The 22,375-nt window shown below is 44.0% G+C and overlaps 2 protein-coding genes across 5 annotated transcripts in view; one reads left to right on the plus strand and one right to left on the minus strand.

Moving 5' to 3' along the window:
• Nucleotides 1-1,275: 1,275 nt before the first annotated feature.
• mocs1 (molybdenum cofactor synthesis 1) lies at nucleotides 1,276-10,829 on the plus strand. Of its 4 annotated transcripts, none has more exons than XM_015969148.3 (11): nucleotides 1,276-1,723; nucleotides 2,422-2,527; nucleotides 2,764-2,931; nucleotides 4,151-4,315; nucleotides 5,298-5,359; nucleotides 7,020-7,131; nucleotides 7,599-7,711; nucleotides 8,017-8,127; nucleotides 9,351-9,471; nucleotides 9,560-9,607; nucleotides 9,701-10,829. In XM_015969148.3, exons 1-11 carry the CDS (start codon nucleotides 1,454-1,456, stop codon nucleotides 10,696-10,698), a joined length of 2,274 nt encoding a protein of 757 aa, XP_015824634.3. In that variant the 5' UTR covers nucleotides 1,276-1,453; the 3' UTR covers nucleotides 10,699-10,829. The 4 variants fall into 4 exon arrangements, with proteins under 4 accessions (XP_015824634.3, XP_015824636.3, XP_015824638.3 ...); XM_015969150.3 differs by having other exon boundaries at nucleotides 9,704-10,829; XM_015969152.3 differs by having other exon boundaries at nucleotides 9,560-9,622; nucleotides 9,704-9,931.
• A 10,044-nt stretch (nucleotides 10,830-20,873) lies between these two features.
• Nucleotides 20,874-22,375, minus strand: part of daam2 (dishevelled associated activator of morphogenesis 2) — an 84,332-nt gene continuing 82,830 nt past the window's right edge. The window contains exons 25-26 of the mRNA XM_015969146.3: nucleotides 21,389-21,559; nucleotides 20,874-21,313 (exon numbers count right to left, since the gene is read on the minus strand). Of these exons, the coding sequence (XP_015824632.3) occupies nucleotides 21,101-21,313; nucleotides 21,389-21,559 (384 nt within the window). The 3' untranslated portion in view covers nucleotides 20,874-21,100. The remainder of the gene's footprint in view (nucleotides 21,314-21,388; nucleotides 21,560-22,375) is intronic.

Genomic DNA, 22,375 nt, shown 5'->3' on the forward strand with positions numbered 1-22,375 from the left:
TAGGAACAGCGACAAAGTGGCACTGCCTCTCTCTCTGCTGCTAAAGCTACGGATAGCAAATGCTACGGGCGATGCCTGAGCGTGAACGCGCATGAAGCAGCCTGCTCGACCCGAGCATCTCTCTTTTTCTGTGATTTTACAGAAAAACAGGCAATCCCAGTAAAAATGCCAGGGCTCATTCTACAGGACCAGGGCATTGCAGGAGAATGTATGAAGAAGACATTTATTATTTCTATACATGTTTTGGCTGTCACACTTCCATAATGTCCCTTTAACAACACAAGTGCATTAATTACAGATGGGGTTTAGTTTTTGCACATATAATAAAGGATCAGACACTTCATCTCATCCCACAGTTCATTTAAATCTAAATATTTGTGGGCAAAAAAAAAGAAGAAAAAAATAGATGTGGTTTGTTAGTTAATGCATTTGATTTACAAAAGCTACATGTTCCAGGAACAGGCAGCCCTGGCTGGGTCAAGCTCAGCAGGGGTCCTAAAACCACAACAGATGATCAGCACTGAGAACAAACAAGTTGACTTGATTCAAACACAATGCACCTCATCAGGAATAAGAAACAGTCTGCAGTTTTATTAAAGGGTAAGAAGGTAGTTATTTGGTTTTCTTTGATAAATCCCAAAGTTTGCATGGAAAGTTGCTTACGCTGTTTTCCGCCCCTGTTTTATGCGTAAGCAAGCTTGATAAATGAGGCCCCTGCACTTGTATAGCACCTCTCACGAGTAAGGACTCCAAAGCGCTTTACACTACAGTGTATAATTCATCCATTCACACACACATTCACAAACTGATGGTGATGAGCTACGATGTAGCCACAGCTGCCCTGGGGCGCACTGACAGAGGCGAGGCTGGCGAGTACAGGCGCCACCGGTCCCTCCGACCACCACCAGCAGGCAAAGCTTTGTGCATTTTAGGCTAATTTTACTGGTATAGTTTTGTTTGGACTAAACTGAATTAAAACAACCTTCTTCTTATGGCACAAAAGGCAAAACTAAAATCGGGTTTTAGGATTTTACCGCCCTCTGGTGGATAAAAATGGAAGTAAATCTAAAAGTCCATCCAGTCTTCCAGGTTTATCAAGTCGTTTTTATTCTTGTATTCAACTATACTTTAAATTATAATGTATAAACAATTCACTTAATACTAAAGCCATTTAGAAAGAGAATAATGAAAGATTTATGTTCAGTTGCACCGGGCTCACCTTTATAGAATTTTTCAAACAACAAAAGTTTCATTTTATTTATTTCAATAGCTCAAAATTTTATTTAAATACGTTAATTATCTCAAATAAATAGTCTAATTTAAGAATGATTTATTCTGAGAAAGCCCGGAATTACGCGACTTCATTGCCCAGCATGCACCGGGCTGGTGTCTGTTGTTCTGATTGGCTGACGTGTCCCCGCCCCTGACAGTTCACGTGCTCGGGTCAACTGACATGTTTTCCTCCGGAAAGCAGCTCTGTCCGCTCCTAGAGGACCTCCGAGCTGCAGAAACGCTCCCAGCCATGTCCGCCTCCACTAGAGCAGCCTGTCGCTTGTCGGGGATACGAGGCAGTTTGAAAAATGTCAGAAAAGTCTTCGACCGCTGCGTGAACGGCGTCGTCCAGCGGACGTTTTCTAGTGCTACGCACGAAGAAAACGAGGCTGAAGTCCGAGAGTCCACTTTCTCTGCTCCCAACTTTCCTTCGCCTCTGAAAACCAAACTGGTAAGACTGACGACTAAACACCAGCCCGGACGTTAAACCCGCTGCTTCTCTGGTTCAGTCCCAGAGTTTTTAAGCTAACCTCAGACAGAGTTAAAGTTATTAAAACGCAGCAGATCTGTGTAGATTTGGGCCTTTTTGGAGGCTAAATCAGCTAAACGCGTTAGGAATTAGACTTTAAACAACAGGTCAGTCATCCCAAAGAGCTGCCGTTAGAGTAAAACACGGTTTAGATGTTCTGGGTCATAGCAGCACTCTGGGTAATGACTCATTCAGGTAAATTAAACTCAGTGCCCTTTTACTTCCGGTTTCTTAATTGTCTTTGACAGTAAAACTTATGAAGTTACATAAATCTATAGAAATGCGTGTTTGTTGAAGCCCAGCGTGATAAAGTCTGGATCAACTCAATGAAGAGGTCAATAACCTGGATAAAGGCAACGGGACTAGTTACTGGAGTTATTACTGAGTATTTTAGATTTGGCATAAAATCAGTGGATCATGAATAAAGGTTTGATTTCTTTATATGTTCTGTTTGAACATGTGGGCCTTTTGTTCTGGAGACGGGGTCAAAGGTGATTTAACATCCACGTGCTGCAGTGTGAAAGCTTTTGACAGAGAGCTAAATCAAAGTTATTAAAATAACATTTATAGTTACAGCTTATATGTTCCACTTTGTGTTAAATCCTGATTTTCTTCCCCAGAAGCTGAACGACAACATCCTCCCGTTTTCAGCCTTCCTGAGGGACGGCTTCGGCCGCAGACACAACTACCTACGAATATCTCTGACTGAGAAATGTAACCTTCGCTGTGAGTCGATGCTCAAACCCGATCCAGCTCACTGCAGAAATGATTCAGAAATAATGTTTTTATTGCTGATAAAATCTTCCACTGATGCTCAAGTGCTTGACTTTTACAGATGAGCAGAAAAATGCGGCAGTAGTTAACTTTAAATGTTTAGCTGAAGCTTTCTTTTTAACCACTTTTAGAAAATGACTGCATATATTTAATCTAATACGTGAATGTTGGATTCTCCGTGTCTAAAGGTCAGTACTGCATGCCGGAGGAGGGAGTGAAGCTCACGCCGCGGAACCAGCTGCTTTCCACCTCCGAGGTTCTGACCCTGGCTCGCCTCTTCGTCCAGGAGGGCGTGGACAAAATCCGCCTCACGGGAGGGGAGCCCCTCATCAGAGCGGACGTGCTGGATATCATCGGTAAGAAAATGAAGAATTAGGTTCCTCTGGCCTGAAATATTTCTGCTGCAAGTATATTTGATCCATTCTGTGGCCACCACATGTTGAGGCTGCACTTTTATAAATAACAGCGAATGCTGGGAAATGCTAAATTAAACGATGTTATCTCCAGATTCATTAAAAGCATGAAAGAGTGTTTCTGTATTCAGGGACTCACGTGGAAACCTGCTGACTGGACCAGAACCAACGTGCAGAAAACTCGTTTTCTCTGCATTCCTTCAGATTAAAACTAATGTGTTGGAAGTAAAAGAAGCCGTTCGTTGTAACGAGGAATTATCGTTGTATGGTTTACATTTTACCGTCTTATTTGTAATTTAAACCACACCCAACAGTTCTGCGAACACACGGGAAGTTTTCCTTTTGTGAAAACAGTTTTAAAGCCTTGAAAGTTTTCAGATTGTTGTTATGATCGTGTTTCACATCCAGGATTTTTTTTCTGCTTTCTCCTTGTGGCCAAAGCGACTAAATCCTAAACTTAAAGAGCAAGTCACCCCCTACCAGAGTATTCCTCCACTCCCACTTCCTGTTTGAAAAATGCAACAAATGTTGCCTAGCAGACCGAGAGGGCGGAGCCACTAGCAAATACACACACACACAGGCTCACGACATTGTGACATCACATGGTACCAGCTAACGTTCTAGGGTACCTCTTAGCCAATAGCGATGGCCGATTTAAATTCAAATGCAGTGCAGTTTTTACCTGACAACGGCACAACACTCTTTTAGGCAGAAAAATAAATTTTAACTAAAGTGCACTAAAGTGCAAACCTATTGACGACACGTGTCTGCAGCACGACTAGACACGCATTTATATAGTTTATCAGAAAAAATAAAGTTGATTTGGGGGTGACTTGCACTTTAAATACATTTTATGGAACATTTTTTTGGCTCAGTCTTAATTAAATTCTCAGTTTGACGAAAAAAAAAATCTTTTGCTTTTTTTATTTTCCACCAACACACACACACACACACACACACACACACACACACACACACACGGTTTCTTGCTAACTAAAAGCTGCTTTCATGTGTAAAAACTGTTTGCTGGGACATTTAATCTTAAATTAGCCATCCGCCATTTTGGTTTTACGCTTTTTCTAAAGTGCATCACAGACAGAAACGTGCGTCTTGCTTTAGAATAAGGCGTTCATGTGCATATTCTGGTGTTTTTCTTCTGCAGCTGAGCTGAAAAAGCTGCAGGGCCTGAAAACGTTAGCAGTCACGACCAACGGCATCAACTTATCCAGGCTTTTGCCCAAGCTGAAAGGCGCCGGTCTGGACCTGATCAACATCAGCCTGGACTCACTGGTTCCTGCAAAGTTTGAGTTTATCGTCCGGCGAAAAGGTATGACGCCTAAATAACCAACATGAGACCTCAGTTATACTTTGTGATAAGATGTCAATGGATGAAATTCTGGGTGGGGGGTGGGGTGGGGGGGCAGGGGGGACATGTCCCCCCCCCACTTTTTCCAAAGTCAAGGTTTGACCCCTGCACTTTTTACCATCCAAAAACAATGTTACGCTATATTAAATTGACACTGGTTGAGCTCTAGGACCAAGCAGAAAACAACCGTTTGTGTTGAAGCCTGTTTCCCATTAGAACATGCTGTAAAGATCCCCCCCCCCCCCCCCCCACTTCTAAAGTGAAAATTACGTCCATGAAGATGTCTGTTTGTTTTTGACTCTTCATGAAAACGTTCAGTCTTCAGATCCGTCTTTGTCTTAAAGCTGAAGCTGCCTAAAGCCAGACTCTGTGCTTATTTCTGCCATCACTGCTCATCCTCTCCAGGCCACAGGAGGGGCCGTAAGCCCCGAGCACACATGGAGGCATCAGCCGGCCGGAACAGTAGGTGGTTGGCTTGGAGGACAAGCACAGATGGACAGACTGAGACGGGGCGGGCTCATAAACAGGGCCGGTTCTACAGGGGCCCAGGCCCCTGTGGGTCCCCGTTTAAAACCGCCATTGCTCATAAAAACATTTTAGTTTCTGTAAAACTTTAAAGTTCAGAAGATTTACCCTTCAATGGGCTTATTTCAAATTCAGCCAACATGCAGGAACTTTAGCTGACGTTTAAATGTCTCGTCCTGCAGAGGAGAGAGTTTACAAATGCCTTTGTGGAGTTTTGGCTTTTCCACGTGGAAACAACATCAGGACTGCTGCTGAGGGATTAAATGCAGATGTTTGCTTTCATCTACTTGGTGAATGAACAGAACAGAAAATGTAGATTTCAGGGCCGAAGCAGACGGTGGTGCTTGTCCAGCTTTTTCACTGTTAGAATGAAAAATATGTCGTCTAAATGTTTGTTTCATGTTTTCTTCTCTTCCAGGGTTCCATAAAGTCATGGAGGGCATCGACAAAGCAGCCGAGTTAGGCTACAACCCCGTCAAGGTTCATGGCTTCATGATTCTCCTCGCATATAAAAACAGAATAACTGATTATTAGTGGAAAAGTAAATGAAACATTATTCAGATTGACATGGTTTGTAAACTAAAGCTCTGAAGGCTCGACGGAGCTCCTCCCCGTGTGTCGTCTACTGATGGATCCATCAGCTGCTGTTAGACCAAAGTCCCTCTGTCCAGTGGTTAAACACACATCAAATCAAAATTTATTTATGAAGCGCTTTTCATGTAGGGATGCAACGATACCACTGTTTTCCAAACCGATACAATACTTGGATCTGAATATTTGCTGATACCGATTACCGATACCGATACTTCTACCACACAAAAAAATGCAATGATTTGGATACAGATTTTATTTTCTTCTCTGCTTTCAACAGGAAAAGACTGTGAGGTAGATAAAAAGTAAAATATAAGAATAAAAATCATCACAAAACTAAAATATTAGGTGAACAGAAATGACAATTTACAGCGAAGCCATTTTCAAGCAACCGCATTGGTATCTGTTCCTAGTATAGGTTAACTTTTACCGATACCAGTATCGTATCGGTATCTGCACCGATACCGATACCAGCTCCGGTTTCGGTGCAGATACCGATACGATACTGGTATCAGTATCTGCACCAATACCAGTATCGTATCAGTATCTGCACCGATACCGCTACCAGTATCGGTGCAGATACCGATACCAGTATCGGTAAAAGTTAACCGATATCAGGAACCAATACCAATGCGGTGCAGATACCGATACCAGTATCGTATCGGTGCAGATACCGATACGATACTGGTATCTGCGCCGATACCAGTATCGTATCAGTATCTGCACCGATACCGATACCAGTATTGGTGCATCCCTATTTTCATGCAAATGCAGCTCAAAGCGCTTTACAATATTAAAAACAACCAGACAGCAGTCGGTTTCCCACCCCTCCCACACAGATTCACATTAGAGATCGCCTTTGTTTCTCCCTCCTCCCACCCTCAATCCCATCCTAAGATGCAAACTCCCACACACACACACACACACACACACACGCGCACACACACACGTAATAGAGAAAGGGCAGCTGGCTGAGTGCAGATCTAGTAGATACAAAGAAGGCAAAAACACCATCGGAGGAGCCAACGGCACCGGGAGCACCAAGACTGGCAGCAATAGCCTTGGCAAGAGTAGACATGGGAAGCACCCCGGCCGCCCCCGGGGCAGCCGGCCCCCACAGAGGAAACACTAGTTTACTAATGAGACTAAGATAAGTTAAGAAACAAACATAAACAGCTGATAAATAAAACACAGTGATAAAAGATGACCAAGTAGAAACATATAATTAATTCTATAAAATATTGTACAACAAAGTATTAAGACTGGTTAAAACTAATAATTATTACAAGTTAAAATAAATATGTAAGAAAATATGTTATTTCATTAAAAGAGTAAGTAATAAAACACTGATAAAATATATAAAAGATGGTAAAAACAGGCTAAAATAGATCTAAATCACTTAAAAGCTATACTAAACAGGTGAGTCTTGAGCCTGGCCTTAAAAACAAGAACACCCTCTACGGCCCAAACACAGACCTCCACTTTCTGACCTGGAACACACCCCAGCATGCAGCTAAAATACCCCCCCACCCCGTGCTTCTTCCTGCAGATCAACTGCGTGGTGATGAGAGGCCTCAACGAGGACGAGCTGCTGGATTTTGTGGCTCTGACGGAGACGAAGCCTCTGGAGGTGCGCTTCATTGAATACATGCCCTTTGATGGTGAGTGCTCCCTCCCCACGCCGCCTCTCTGCTCAGGTGTAAAGCGTTAGCGTGTCTGTGCAGAAGAAGTCGTTTTTAGAGCTCCATGATGTTAAATTTGGGCATTAAAATCCAAACGTACGTAAACGTATCTCAGGTCCTGCTGCGATTTATCCACACGTTTAAACCACGAGTACCAGACACGCAGCGGTCCACCAATCACAACTCATTGGCTGTTTGATGCATCCAACAACCATTTGTTGCAATAAAACTCTGATTTGACCCAGAAGATGTAATTTGCCCCGACTAGAGTGCAGCGTATCGTCGTGCTATTCAAAAAAATCGGTTGGAATTTTCTGTACTTTCCAACATCGCAGCGTCAGAAATGCCTGTGTGAATTTTTCCCCAGCACTGATTCTTTTTATTTAATTTTTACAGATTTCTACTTGATTATTTTCTACAACTGCTGCTTTTTCTCATCTTTACAGGCAACAAGTGGAATTTTAAGAAGATGGTGAGCTACCAGGAGATGCTGGACCGGATCAGGCAGCGGTGGCCCGATCTGGAACGGCTTCAAGCCGGACCTGCAGACACCGCTAAGGCCAGTGTTAAATTACTGATCATCCTAAAAATAGTCCACACTTCAGATAAACTAAAACAAGGTGAACTTTCAGCCTCTGATCAGGTTAAAGCCATTTTATAGAAAACATTTCAAAACATCGCAGCACATCAATGTTTATTAAAAGCTATTTAAAAAGATTGAGTTGATTTTAACTTCTGAACTCCCAGAAGAAACGCTGCCGTCTCACGGGACTTTCAGCCAAACTGAAGCCGATCAAACTGACTTTAGAGCCTAAATCATCTACGGGATGTTGAACTTTTACAAACCCTCCTGTTCTCCAACAGATCTTTAAAGTCCCAGGATTCACGGGCCAGCTGGGCTTCATCACTTCCATGTCCGACAACTTCTGCAGCTCCTGCAACCGTTTACGAATCACAGCAGACGGAAACCTGAAGGTAGACCCTGATGGACTCCAGCTCTGCTGTATGAGCTTCTAATGACGTTTCTGGTTTTCTGTGTGTGCTGTGGCTCTCAGGCGCTCAGACCGACTTGTGCACTCGTGCTGCTTCAGTAGGAAAACCAAACAAGTTTTAGATACAGATCATTTTAGAATTAGGGATCATTTTTTATTATTTTATGACCAAGCTGTTTGTTTCCTAGCAAAGATGGCGACACAGAAACAGGATGGGTACCGAATTCGGTACTTTTTAAGGTACCGACCAAATTCCATAGTACCGACTGAGCACCGATTAACGTCATTTGAAACGGTGCCTCGTTTCGGTACCCGTCCTTCATAACGAGAACTTGCCTAGACAGCTGCGCAAGAGCGTTATGTCGTCGCTCGCTGCGAGCGAGTTGTAAACAGAGCAGCATGGTAGAAAGAACGCACGCTAAAGCTTGGGTCCACTTCACTAAATGTGATGGGTAACTGGGTGATGATGAAACCAGCGACAACGATCTAAGTGAGACATCCTCATCTTAATCTGCTCCAGTAGGTAAATAAACTGTTTAAGATAACGTTAGCTTGATTTGTTAGCTTCCGTTCCGCTAATGGTGCGTTCGCTTTCTCCTCGGAACTCCGAATTTCCGACTAGAAGAACATGAACGCGCTCTAAAGTTTGGCTTCACTTTACTAAATGCGACGGGTGATTGGGTGAAGATGAAACCAGCGACAACGATCTAAGTGTGAGGCGTCATCGTTTTAATCTGCTCCAGCAGCTAAATAAACTGTTTAAGATAACGTTAGCTTGATAGGTTAGCTTCCATTGCCACCATTGTTATCAGCTAATGGTGCGTTCGCTTTCTCCTCGGAAATTCTAACTTCCCAGTAGGAAAAATCAAATGAAAAAGGACGGCAAAAGGAATGAAGATACACAGTAAATTTAGTTCACAGTAAAGATGTTTGCTTCAGTTTAATTATCAGCTTATAAAACTACAAGGACGATGTTAAAATACAAACTGTTGTATGTTATTTATCGTGATATTTATCAAATATGGTTATATATTGAGAAAAATATAGATTTAATTATAAAAGAGAATTAAAATAAAACACTCAAAAGTATCTAAAATTGGTACCGTTAAGTACCGGTATCGATTCCTAGCTACCGGGAATTAGTACCGAATCGATTCAAATGTCAAAGGTACCCATCCCTATCCATGACCTGTTCTTGGCTTTCAGGTGTGTTTGTTTGGGAACTCCGAAGTGTCCCTCAGAGACGCTTTGCGTTCTGGAGCTCCTGATGAAGAGCTGCTGCAGATTATTGGAGCAGCTGTGGGACGGAAGAAGAAGCAACACGCAGGTAAAAACCGACAAAAGCATCATTTACTGGACGCGACAGAAGTTCCTGTTTTTATTTAAACGGGTTTTCTCCTTTTGCTCCTCTTCAGGCATGTTCAGCATCTCCCAGATGAAGAACAGACCCATGATTCTCATCGGTGGGTGACTCAGCTGTACGTACAAAGTCTCACATCTGCTGCTGCCTCTTGTGTGAAAGTGTTTTTGTGTAACTTTGTTTTTTATTTTTCCAGCAGACGCGTTTAAGCCAAAGCTACAAAACACACAGAGGGCTTCATCCGAGACCCGTCAGCATGAAAAAGACTCGTTTCTTCATCCAGCTGAAGCTCCTCGTGTGTCACGTTCAGCCAGCAGAAGAGTCCTAAACACAGAGGAGTTCATGTGCCTTCCAGCTTCAGCTCTGGGTTGCTGGTTTGAAACCTCCAGTAGTTCTAGCGTTAAAACACATATCAGCAAAAAAGGGCATTATGATGTAGCTCCGCCTCGCCGCTCAGAGTTTAGTCGTGGACTAACTTTCAGCCACACTGCAGGTTTGATGACGCGCACAAACGGACGCTCTCTCAGGTACGCACAACCCTCTGGTCCTGATGCCAGGACCGCTCTCTCTCCAAGGACCCCGGGAACGTTGGTGTTTTCCACAAAACCGATGAGCCCTAAACCCAACAGCGTTAGGATGTTTCACAATCACAACTCCAGTCAAATCAACAGAGAGTCGAGAAGCAATCAGACTCGGTCCAGTTCTGACACCCAGCTGAGTCACGTCGACTCCCAGGGCCGAGCCACCATGGTGGACATCGGGGGGAAACCTCCCACGTGTCGAACAGCCACAGCCTGCGCCACCGTCATCCTGGGCTCCACTGCTTTCCGCTTGCTTCGGGACATCCAGCTGGCTAAAGGCGACGCTCTGACCGTGGCGCAGCTGGCTGGGATCATGGCGTCAAAGCAGACGTCATCCCTCATCCCACTCTGCCACCCGCTTCCTTTAGACCACGCCTCCATCGCCTTTCAGCTCGACTCACAGCAGAGCGCCGTCATCATCACTGCAACCTGTCGCACCACCGGGAGGACGGGGGTGGAGATGGAGGCCCTGACAGCCGCCTCTGTGGCGGCGCTCACCGTCTACGACATGTGCAAGGCTGTGAGCCATGACATCATCATCACGGATGTGAAGCTCCTCAGCAAGACGGGCGGGAAGAAGGACTTCAACCGACACCCGTCGTTGGAAAACTGAGTTTTAGAGCCGCAAGAAACCCGATGACACGTCTGATAACATGTAGCAGAACTAACACACACACACACACACACACACACACACACACACACACACACACACACACACACACACACACACACACACACACACAGGATGGTTTGACTGGCCCTGATTCTGCATTTTTCTCTCCACACTAAACGTTTGTTGTACAAAACTTTATAAATGTTCGGTCAGACTTTTGATAATCCCGGTATTCTCGGCTACGTAACTAATTTATTATCCTGGGAGGAGAAACGCGTTCTGGGATTTTAGGATTCCTGATTTGGAAGCTCTTCAGTTAACACACATTGACCTGTGCCTCTTGAATTTCACTGACATTTGGCTAAAGAATAATTTATAGGTTGAATCACGTGACTGGACCCGTTTTTAGCCTGAGCACTTCCTGCGTAGGCCACTAGATGGCGCTACACAGAATAAACAGCAGCATCAGTGCTGCTGAAATGATGAATGTATCTCCAGTCTAAATAAAATAATCACCATGAAAACGTTTATTTGTACTTGCATCATTAACTCTGATGAATTCAGTTTATAAAAATGAGAAACTGATGTTAAAAGGAGTTTGTTGCAGCGACAGAAACGTGTAGAAAGAAGAGTCTGGAGCAGGATGATCTAAGCCACATAGTTTCTGGATTAAAACACTTAAAAGGCTCAGTCAGCCACCCAGAGCTGGACTGGGACAACAATCAGCCCGGCCCACCAGCTGGTAAAGGAAAAACAATGAAGCCCATGTTTTACACCAGCTCTCACTCTGGTGAATTGTTTAAAATGGCTTTGGTAACTCGGGACTATTTAGACTCGGGCTTTTCTTTCAGGCAAGAGCCGTCAGCGAGGGACACCTGAATCAACTTTTCTTGCTAGCACCTGTATAGATGAGTGTCTGTAGGGTAGACACTATAGTAGTAGTACTGTAGACGTGTCATCATCACACGGCCGGTGCCAGCCTTTTATTTATCCTTTAACCCAAAACTGAATGCACAGGCTGTGTACACCATGGAAACTATAAAGGTACAGAAGGTACAACACATGACTACTGACATCCTACCTCGGGTCCCCTGCCAAGGGAGCTAATTTATGAAGATATGCTGCAAAGCTTCAAAGAGGCTTCTGATAGGTCCTAAGCATCACAGCAGTGGATGATCATTATTCACATTGTTTTCATTTGACATTCATCAGAGTTAAAAGGTGCAACTTGCTGATTGTTGACATGTTTACAGAGCCCCATCCAGGCAAACGAAGAAGCAAGGCCCTCCTCACCTGGTCCTTGTTCTGAACACCTGTGCCGCATCAGTAAAAATAGGCAGAACCAAAGTGCGCCCTACAAAGGAACGTACCCCCTGCCGTTATAAACACAGTGGCCTCCATAATCATGGAAGACGTTTGGGACGTCCAGAACCCTTCCTAGAGCAGGCCGTACGACCACACTGAGCTACACCTGAAGCACCCTGAGATGGTGAGAAGTAAGATTCTCTGGTCTCATGAGACCAAGATAGAACCTTTTGGCCTTAATTCTAAGCGGTGTGTGTGGAGATGACCAGGCACTGCTCATCACTTGTCCAACACAGTCCACACAGTGAAGCATGGCGGTAGCAGCATCATGCTGTGGGAATGCTTTTCAGCTGCAGGGACAGGACGACTGGTTGCAATTGAGGGAACGATGATTTTGGCCAAGTACAGGGATATCCTGGACCAGAACCTTCTCCAGAGTGCTCAGGACCTCAGACTGGGCCAAAGGTTTACCTTCCAACATGGCGGCCCTAAGCACACAGCTAAAATAACAAAAGAGTGGCTTCACGGCAACTCTGTGACTGTTCTAGCCCAGCCAGAGCCCGACTTAAACCCAGCTGAGCATCTCTGGAGAGACCTAAAAATGGCTGTCCACCAACGTTCACCATCCAACCTGAGGAACGGCAGAAGATTCCCAGATCCAGCTGTAGGAAACGTGTTGCATCTTTACCAAGAAGACTCATGGCTGTATTAGCTCGAAAGCTGCTTCTACTAAATCCTGAGAAAAAGGTCTGATTACTGAGGACCATGTGATGTTCTAGTTTATCTTTTTTTTAATATGCAGAAATTTCTAAACTTCTGTGTTTTTCTGACAACACGGGGTGCTGTGTGTACGTTACTCAGGATGAACATGAATTTAATTGATTTAAAGGGAGTTTACAGAGTTCTGAATTTTTATGCTCGCGATCGCCCCCTCAGGCCAAAAGCATAATGGCAGCTTCAATAGGAGGCTCGTGCACGAGGCGCGCATGCTGTACGTGCACACTCCTTAACGAAAATAACAGCTGAGACAGTCCCTTGTGTGTGTGTGTGTGTGTGTGTGTGTGTGTGTGTGTGTGTGTGTGTGTGTGTGTGTGTGTGTGTGTGTGTGTGTGTGTGTGTGTGTGTGTGTGTGTGTGTGTGTGGCCCAGAGGACAGGAGAACGTGCAGCTAATTAATTAAATAATGTGGTTCTGTACCTTTCTCTTCAGCACAGCCGACAAAGGTTTATGATGGGTCAGTCCTCCTGCATGCTCAGATCATTCCCTTCCCTTGCTTGAAAAATTGTTCCAAAATGAAAGTTGAACCCACATCTTTTGTATCTGTGAATTCAATGCCGTTCGGCGAGTCTCAAATAAAAATTTGGGCATCTTATGTCACACCCTGTCATGTCTCCCTGTTTGGTTCAGCCTTGTGTCTCGTTAATTACTCCCACCTGCCTCTTGTTTTCCCAATCACCTTTGCTCCCGGTCCTCCTGTATTTAAACCCCTTCTGTTCTGTGTCTTGTGTTGGTTCATTGTTTCTTGGTCCAGCGGGCGTGCTAATTAATCAGTAGAAAGAAGTCCTACCTGTCTGCCTGTTTCCTCCCCGGTCTGGATCCTCGCCTTTCCTGCTTACTTCACTGGCACGCATGACATCTTACTGTAAAAAAAAATACCATTAATGTAAAAAAGAAACTAAATAAACTATGACCACATCCAGAATCGTACCCAGGTCTTCTGCATGAGAGTCAGACGTCTTACAGGGTGAGCTAAAGCGTCAGTGACGTCCTTTGTATCTGTAACATTTATATCGTTGATGACAGCTGAAACAACGTCAAACCAAAGAACGGTTCGGAGTGAAAATGGCTGTTTTGTTGCTAATTAGCAGGAAATATCTAGAAGAAAGTTCTACAGAAAGTAGCTAAGGGTCCTCAGAAATGTAGCTAGCTTTGTCACTAGGCGTTAGGAACAGCGACAAAGTGGCACTGCCTCTCTCTCTGCTGCTAAAGCTACGGATAGCAAATGCTACGGGCGATGCCTGAGCGTGAACGCGCATGAAGCAGCCTGCTCGACCCGAGCATCTCTCTTTTTCTGTGATTTTACAGAAAAACAGGCAATCACAGCAAAAATGCCAGGGCTCATTCTACAGGACCAGGGCATTGCAGGAGAATGTATGAAGAAGACATTTATTATTTCTATACATGTTTTGGCTGTCACACTTCCATAATGCCCCTTTAATCAATGACTGCAATATAAGAGTGGAAAAATTGCCTTAACACTTTCCGTACACACTGTATGAGGGGATGTTTTCTGTACCGTACTACGTGACTGCACCACACTGGACTCCAGCTGGCTCGGCCGCTCACCTGCCAATATGAAACAAAGCTTTGTCAGCTAACAGTTGCCAATTCCATGCTGTAATTCTTTTTTAAACCACAGAACAGATTTGTTACCCGTTTTCCCGCTACGTTTTCATTTGCGGCTGCAAATTTCCTCAGGCTGACGCTGATGGTGGCGTCACTTCCTTCTCCGTTTATCCGCGGGCAGATCACTGCACAAGAGAAAACCATGTAATGAACTGGGACAACACAAGGATCATAAACACCGAACAACAGAAATACAAAAGATGGATAAAAGAAGCTATAGAGATAAGGAGACGTGGATGTGGGACCATGAACAGGGACGACGGAGTGTACACGTTGGACCGCGCATGGGACTGCATCGTCGGAGAGGGGAGAGCGGGCAGCAGAGGGCGACAACGTCCTCTGCTGCCCGCGGATAAACGGAGAAGGAAGTGACGCCACCATCAGCGTCAGCCTGAGGAAGTTTGCAGCCGCAAACGAAACGTAGCGGGAAAACAGGTAAACAAATCTGTTTCTGTGTTTTAAAAAAGAACGACAGCATGGAATTAGAGATACGGCACAGCAAGAACACACCTAAGATTAACAGTTGCTGTTTAGGGTCCCGTCTGTCTTTGTTTCTTTTCCTGGTTCTTCCTAACCTGCATTGTTTCCTTTGACCACCTTTTCTTTAATCCGACTAAACATTATTGAGACTTCTAAAATATATAATTGCAAATAAAACACCTGCAAAGACTCCCTGAGCCTTTATATTGTCTCTCTGTCAAGTAGAATTACTGAAATAACAAGATTCTCATTTTTCCAGTTTCACTTGTTTGTATATTTGGGTGTTTTAATTAACATTTCTATTCCTCATAATGTAGTAAAAACAGGTGTATGGATAAAAATCCTTCAAAATGACAGTAGAACAGGCACAAATATGATCTAGGACTTAAATATACCAACTTTTAACGCCAGAGCAGGTGTGACATATTCTGAGAATGATTAGGAACACTAACTGGTTCCAGTTGGATGACTGGAGGATGGGTAAATACAAGATCATGAGGAGGAATTATTGATCTATTATTATTGAATTATTGCCTGCGCGGTGAACAGCGGAGTGGACCATCCTTACATGGGAAGTCCCGCAGTCACATAAAGAAGGGGATGGCTGCAGACTCACAGAATCACTTTTTTCCACATCATTTTTCCAACCGGAAGTGTGGATGAAGCCCGTTTCCACCATCGACATATAAACTGGACAATTCATTTCCATAGGCTCCAATAACACGTTTTTGTGCCAAAATGGGAGGTGGCCACCACCGCCATTTTGACCGTGTCACAGGTTCCGTCAAGCCCAGACAATTCCACAAAAGGGAAGAGAGGAGGAGCTGAGGGTGGGGCTGTAAGGCTGGGATCAGCTGACGACACCCGGTCGAACTAGCTACAAGCTAACCTGAAGCTAACCCAAAGCTAACGCGGAGGTGGGAGCTAAGCTAACGGAGGTAGCAACCTAGCTACAACCGGAGTTAACTGTGCAAAACACCAGAGCTTCTGAGTCAGAGATACGCCGGGCTGACCGCTGGGTAAAACCGGGTGGAACACAGACGTCTCCCGAAAGCTGCTGAAAGCCGGCAGCCGCGCAGCAGAGACGTGCCGAGCTGCGGGGAGGGGAGAAACGGGAGGAAAACATCGGTCTCCCGAGAGCTCCACAAGCCGATAGTGGGAACCCAGCCCCACCAACATGTTATATTTCAACCCATTTTCTAAAGTGCAGCATTATGTTAAATGCACTGGGGTTTACCCTATTACATTTAAATTTCATGGTTAAACAGTACATGTTAAAACCTAAGCTCAGCTCGGCAGTGACCTAAAATACATAAATATTATTTTACTTACCGAAATAAATGAAGTGGAGACTCCTTGGACACTCTATTAGTGCAATTAATGCCACAGCAAGTCATTTTGTCCAACAATTGCACAAAAAATATCTAAACAAGAATACACAAACACAGAGACTCAAAATCCCGGAGCAGTTTCCAGGCCAGACCGAGGCTCTACTGAGGCCTTTCCACGGAGCTAGCTCTGTGGTCACGTGGGTTTGATGCTCATTAATTATACAGAATTTTAGGCTTTAAATACACTTAAACAGAAGAGTGAGAAAAACATTCACCCCCTCAGAGTTGTCATGAGTGTAAACTAGATCATTTAAACCAAAAACATGTTTTGGTACCAGGCTGTAAACATGTTTATTTCTGCTGTGAAATTGGTATTTTTAACATGGGAGTCAATGAGGATTTGCTCGCTTCTGACACCAGCCCCTAGTGGATGAGGGTGGAACTGCAATTTTTGGTACTTCTGGGTTGGCTTCAATTTTTGAGCTGCATTGTCGGGGCTTGGTCTCCACCCATACACCGACTCTCACTTTAACTCCTCATCACCTTCATCACACTGCTTAATGACAGTAACGCATGCGTCGTTTAGACAGTCACTCGTCTCAGGAACATATAATAAACCGACAGAATTATTTAGAAAAGTATCATTAAGATTTGAGGTTGTTTCTGTTGTTTGAGGTTGTTTACAGAGTAGTGAGGACGCGGAGCATTTTCCCAGCAGCAGCAGGTGCCTCTCGTCGGTCTGACTACTTTCATAAACTTCTGTTGGAGCAAATATTCTGTCTAGAGCTTCAGCGCTGCACAAATCTTACAAAATGCTAATAAAAGTAACTTACCTCCACTTTTGTAGTTTCCGGCGGCAGCAGCAGAGGCGGTCTCTGAAAAATGTCCGCGACACGAATCCGTAGTTGTCAGGAAGTTTGTATTTATGTTTACAAGTTAAGAGAAGAGGCTGACGAGTTTCCTAAATGCTGCTTCAGTCCAAGCAAGGCCATTTCTTTCCGTTTTCATTCCGTGTTAGTAGCCGCTAACAGAGCACCGTACATTGTTGTGTGCGTCAGTGATAATTCGTCTACGAGGAAATCATGCAATGACTACGGTTCCGCCTTGCTTAAAATACAAGCTGTGATTAAATGGGTGACTTTTTTTAAACGTGCAATTTTCTTCTAATTAATTACTCATAATTAACGCGTTGGAACCCCATCCCTAGTTTCTATTTTAGTAAAATCGTGTCATTTTATTCCACGATAGAAAATACCACTCATGTTTAATGTGGGATAAAACCTGCTAAAGTAGTTCATGCTGTAGCTTAATACTGATTTATACTTTATTTTATAGTTAAGTTAATGGTTTTCATTTACTTTACTATTTTTGTGAGTGTTATTTTCAGACTTTTATGGCATTATTCTGATACATGTTCACTAGAAACTTGCATTTTACATGTAAAAACAAGCATTTCCATGTTTGGGGCTTTTGTGTGGTTTTCTTTGCGTTAAAACACAAACTGCATAAATATATAAAATAAAACAGCCATTTCTCAGAGACATCAGTTTATTGTAACCCTACAAAAGTCACAGGGTGAGAAAAAGTACAAAAAAATAAAATCAAATCAAAGAAAAAAGGTTCATTCTTATACACGTCTCAGAACTATCCATCATACACGGGCCACAGTTCAATGATTCATACTTTAATATAACATCTTGCTGTAATGCTGTGTGTACATACAAAATATAGCAAACTAAATAAGGCAAATAAATAGAGGTACAATTTACAGGAAAATGGAACATTCCTTAATGTTTTCATCTTTATCTCGTCTCAAACATCAACAAAGGTGTACAAAATGTTTCCAACTGTACATTTTTAGTGGAGGATTTAGTGTTTCCAACCACGAAAATACTGATTCCTCACAATTATACAACCTTAAAGAACGGGTGCAACTTTTCTCAGGCGGTACAAACCGTGGTGTGACGGGTGTGCTTCTATTTGCAAAGGAACAACACATCCAAACCATCTTTAGCCATGCAGATCAATGCTTTGTGCATGAAATGACAGAAACGTGATGGTGACAGAACCCACCTGCAACCCGCTTACTTTAAACCCTCAACATCCTGCTCCGTAAGTGTGTCCTCTTTTAGTTTCCACATCCCTCACATATTCCTGTCTCTGCCTGTCAGACCGGCTGCTGGTGCGTTTCCGGTCCAGCCAGCATCCTCCACCTCACCTAGCCCATCGCTGTTTCTCCTCCACTCACCCTTTCATTTGCACCACTGTTTCGTTGCACCCTTCTCACCACCAGAGGGAGCCAAGCCCTCCAATGATGCTGAAAGAAGAAATGTCCCATCATGAAAGTGCATCGAACAAGCTACCAGTTTCTTTCCTCTGATTTCCATCTTTACACTTCAAAACAGCCAATCAATGGCCAAAAAAACATCCAAACATGGAACGACACAAACATGTATTAATACTGACATTTTTGCAAACACCCCTCCGTAAACACTCCGCTCTACAACATGTTAAAGCTCTGAACGAAGAGCTGGAAATGATCAGCTGATGCTTGATTTGGAGACCGATTTAAAGTTGAAAGGGGCAGAGGTTAGAAAACAAGTTCAAAACTACATAAAGATGCTGGTTTAAGAAGAGAAATGTCTCTATTTTAAAGTGACTGAATTTGGTTTACAGGTTCATTTAATTGTTCTTTAAAAACTGAGTTTAGGATCCTCTGCATCGCTTCAACTTCACATCAGGCTGTTTTTATCGAATACGATGGCGTCTCACAGTGTAGCAGCTAAAATAAAGCTAAGGGCTAATCTAACAATCCTTTATGATAACACACCTGTCACGAAGAAGTGTGAAACTCTGTCTGATGCTGTCAAACTCTTGAAATTTGGGCACATTTATTTATTTGTATAATTTTGGCCTAGAAAATAAAGCAAATCCCCTTTGGCCACAAGAGGGCGCTAGTTCCCCAGCTCCAAGTGAGCAAACACTGATTTGTGGAAAACAACAAGCACAGAATTACGGAAGGATGGTTGGTGTGGGAAAGAAAAATAAATAAAAATAATCAGAGGCACTTAAAGGTGAACATTTACAAACAATCACCAGATAGTTTAGAAATTTGGGACAAAAACTGGGATTGCCATGCCCAGTAATGGAGATTTGGCATATTTTAATGATTTTCTACTCGATTGCTGCAGAAACATTTCTTCATCGAAGTAAAATAAAACCATAAAGCTCCGTTACTATGGAAACGGCCTTTTTGCCTCCCTTCTCATCCATGCATAGCCAAATTCAAGTAGCACCAACATGATTTACCTCTAGTCCTAAACTCCTGCAGCTCTGCTGATTTAAACGGTTCGTTAATCCCCAACACGACCGAGATTTTAGAATTAGACATTAATTTATAACCTCGTCCTGCAGCGTTGACCTGGAGACGTTTCTTTTCCTGCAAAGCCACAACTCATTCTGCCTCCAGTTTTTACAATCAAAGGCAGCAAAATGTAGGTTTTTATTTGGCCAAAAGATGAACAGCTTCCTTCCTTCCTGCTGCCTAGGCTTTGAAGACGCTTTTACATTTTGTACACAAGTCTGACACCAAGGAAATGATCAGACAGGAGTTTTTTTTTTTTGGCAACTAGTTGCTCAAATTAAACTAAAACTGCAGAAGCAGAAAAGTTTGGGCTTGTTGAGTGAAATCTGTTATATTTTCACTAAATCCACAACAGAATGAGCGAAATTAAGTCAAATAATCAATAGTTGTAACGTACCAATCACATTGTGTGATTTGGCAAAAAAAAAAAAAAAAGCGGTTGAATGATTTCTCAGAAAGTGACGGTAAAGAAAAATAAAGTCAGATAAAAACTGAAGTGAGTGCAGCAGAGCTCGGAGCACACCGGAATGATGAGTTTAGTCGGGTTTTACGGCATTCCTTCATCAGCTTAAGTACGTTTGAGTTAGTCCGAAAAGCCACAGTGCAAACAAGACATGAAGGTGTGAAAAAGTGTAGAAATTCACTTCAGCGGCAGCGTGAAATCGCAACATCCTCAGCGAATGCATCGTGTACAAAATCCCAACACATAAAAAACTTCTACATCTTTGCAATTTGCTTGTCTGCCTCTAAGTATAAATATATACCCACCCCTAACTGCAGTACACTTAGTATTAGTACATGTACATTTGTGTTCTTGCTGCTTTGGCACCGCTCGATGCCACGGCCATCCTGAAACCATCCAGGAGTCGAGCCCGAATCCACGGCTGACGTTTCATCAGGAGTGTTACCCGACCCGGACCCTGTCAGGCGGATCAGAGTCGTTTCCGTTTGATTTGTGGGAAGCTCACAGTTGGGATGGTTTACTGGGACTGCTGGGTGCTCGTTGGGATGAATCCTCTGCTCTGAGGCAACAACCTTCTCTCGTTGACTCCAAGTCCGTCTCATCTGTCTTTGTGAAGTCTTTTCTCTCAGGAAAAAGGGAACCAGTGACTTTGGAAGTTTGGGATTGGTTCCGTTTTTACTAAATTTAGGCTTTCACGGTCCCTTTTCCAGTCTTTTCTCTTGGTCTCTATGTACAACGTAGCGTCTGATTCCAACGTCCCATGAGTCTTAAGAGTCAGGAACTGGAACTTTAGGAACATTTCAGCACCAAGGAGAGTAAGGAGGTACAGTGAAGGTTAAACGAGGAGGAGTGACGTGGTGTGATGCGTATGGAGAACCTGAAGCACGATGAGTCACAGTGGTCTGGCTGGATTTAGCTTCACAAGACCAATCAGAGGAGAGTTCAGCATCCTTCTAGGCGGCGTTGCCGTCCATGCCCGTCCAGCTGTTACTTACAGCAGCCGTGACCGGAGACATGGCTGAATGTTCTGTTCCACATTCCTCTCTCCAGTCTAATAGTTCACCTTGGTGACGGCCCTTTCCCGGCCGCCGTTCTCCCCTAGCTGGTTAACGGAGCGCTTTCGGTTTCTCTTGAATTTGTTTAGGTCCTTGTCAAAGACCTCACCAGATCGTAACGCAGAAACCAGGTCATCAAACTCCCCGCCCACTTCTTCCGAGGCTCCGCCCTTCTTAGCCCGCCTCTCCCGTTCCCTCTGCTCCTTCAGCTGGAGAAGAATTAAAGGTGAGGTTAGCGTAAAAGAGAAGCTTATATGTGGGCAGAGGCTTCCTCCACATCTCACCATGGCCTCCATCCGTGCCCTTCGCTCCTCCTCATCCTTGCGTCGCTGCATGTTGTCCAGGTCTTGCCGCGCTTCGCTGAACGACTGCAAGAAGGTGTCAAAGATCCCGAAGAACTCATCAGGCTGCATTCTCCCTTCTTCCTCCCCAAAGTGCTTCAGGGATTTGCCAAACTGCAAAAAACAAAAGAGTTTTTATTCCCATGAGATGACCAGAATACAGATTTTGTTCCGAAAAGTTCCCTTTCTTTGTGCATCCTGAATGTGAACTGATCCACGAGTTTGGATGTGCATGCACCTAAAATTAGACCCCAGTGGTGTTCTCAAAGCAAGTTCTCCAGAACTGCAGGAACACACACAAAGGAGGAGAGCGACTGCATCGTTTGTCCACGCAGCTCGGTCCAAGCTGTCCAGAGCTCTGAGCCAGGACGCTTACCGCCAAGCACTCATACTCGCCTGGCTTTGTAGTGTGGAACACACACACACAGAGAGAGAGAGAGAGAGAGAGAGAGAGAGAGAGAGAGAGAGAGAGAGAGAGAGAGAGAGAGAGAGAGAGAGAGAGAGAGAGAGAGAGAGAGAGAGAGAGAGAGAGAGACAGAGAGAGAGAGAGAGACAGAGAGAGAGAGAGAGAGAGAGAGAGAGAGAGAGAGAGACAGAGACAGAGACAGAGAGAGAGACAGAGACAGAGACAGAGAGAGAGACAGAGACAGAGACAGAGACAGACAGAGAGAGACAGACAGAGACAGACAGACAGAGAGAGACAGACAGACAGACAGACAGACAGACAGACAGACAGACAGACAGAGAGAGAGAGAGAGAGAGAGAGAGAGAGAGAGAGAGAGAGAGAGAGAGAGAGAGAGAGAGAGACAGAGAACAGAGACAGAGACAGAGACAGAGACAGAGACAGAGAGAGAGAGAGAGAGAGAGAGAGAGAGAGAGAGAGAGAGAGACAGAGAGAGAGAGAGACAGACAGAGAGAGAGAGAGAGACA

This window comes from Nothobranchius furzeri, chromosome 18 (assembly GCF_043380555.1).
Source record: "Nothobranchius furzeri strain GRZ-AD chromosome 18, NfurGRZ-RIMD1, whole genome shotgun sequence".
Classification (NCBI taxonomy): Eukaryota; Metazoa; Chordata; class Actinopteri; order Cyprinodontiformes; family Nothobranchiidae; genus Nothobranchius; species Nothobranchius furzeri.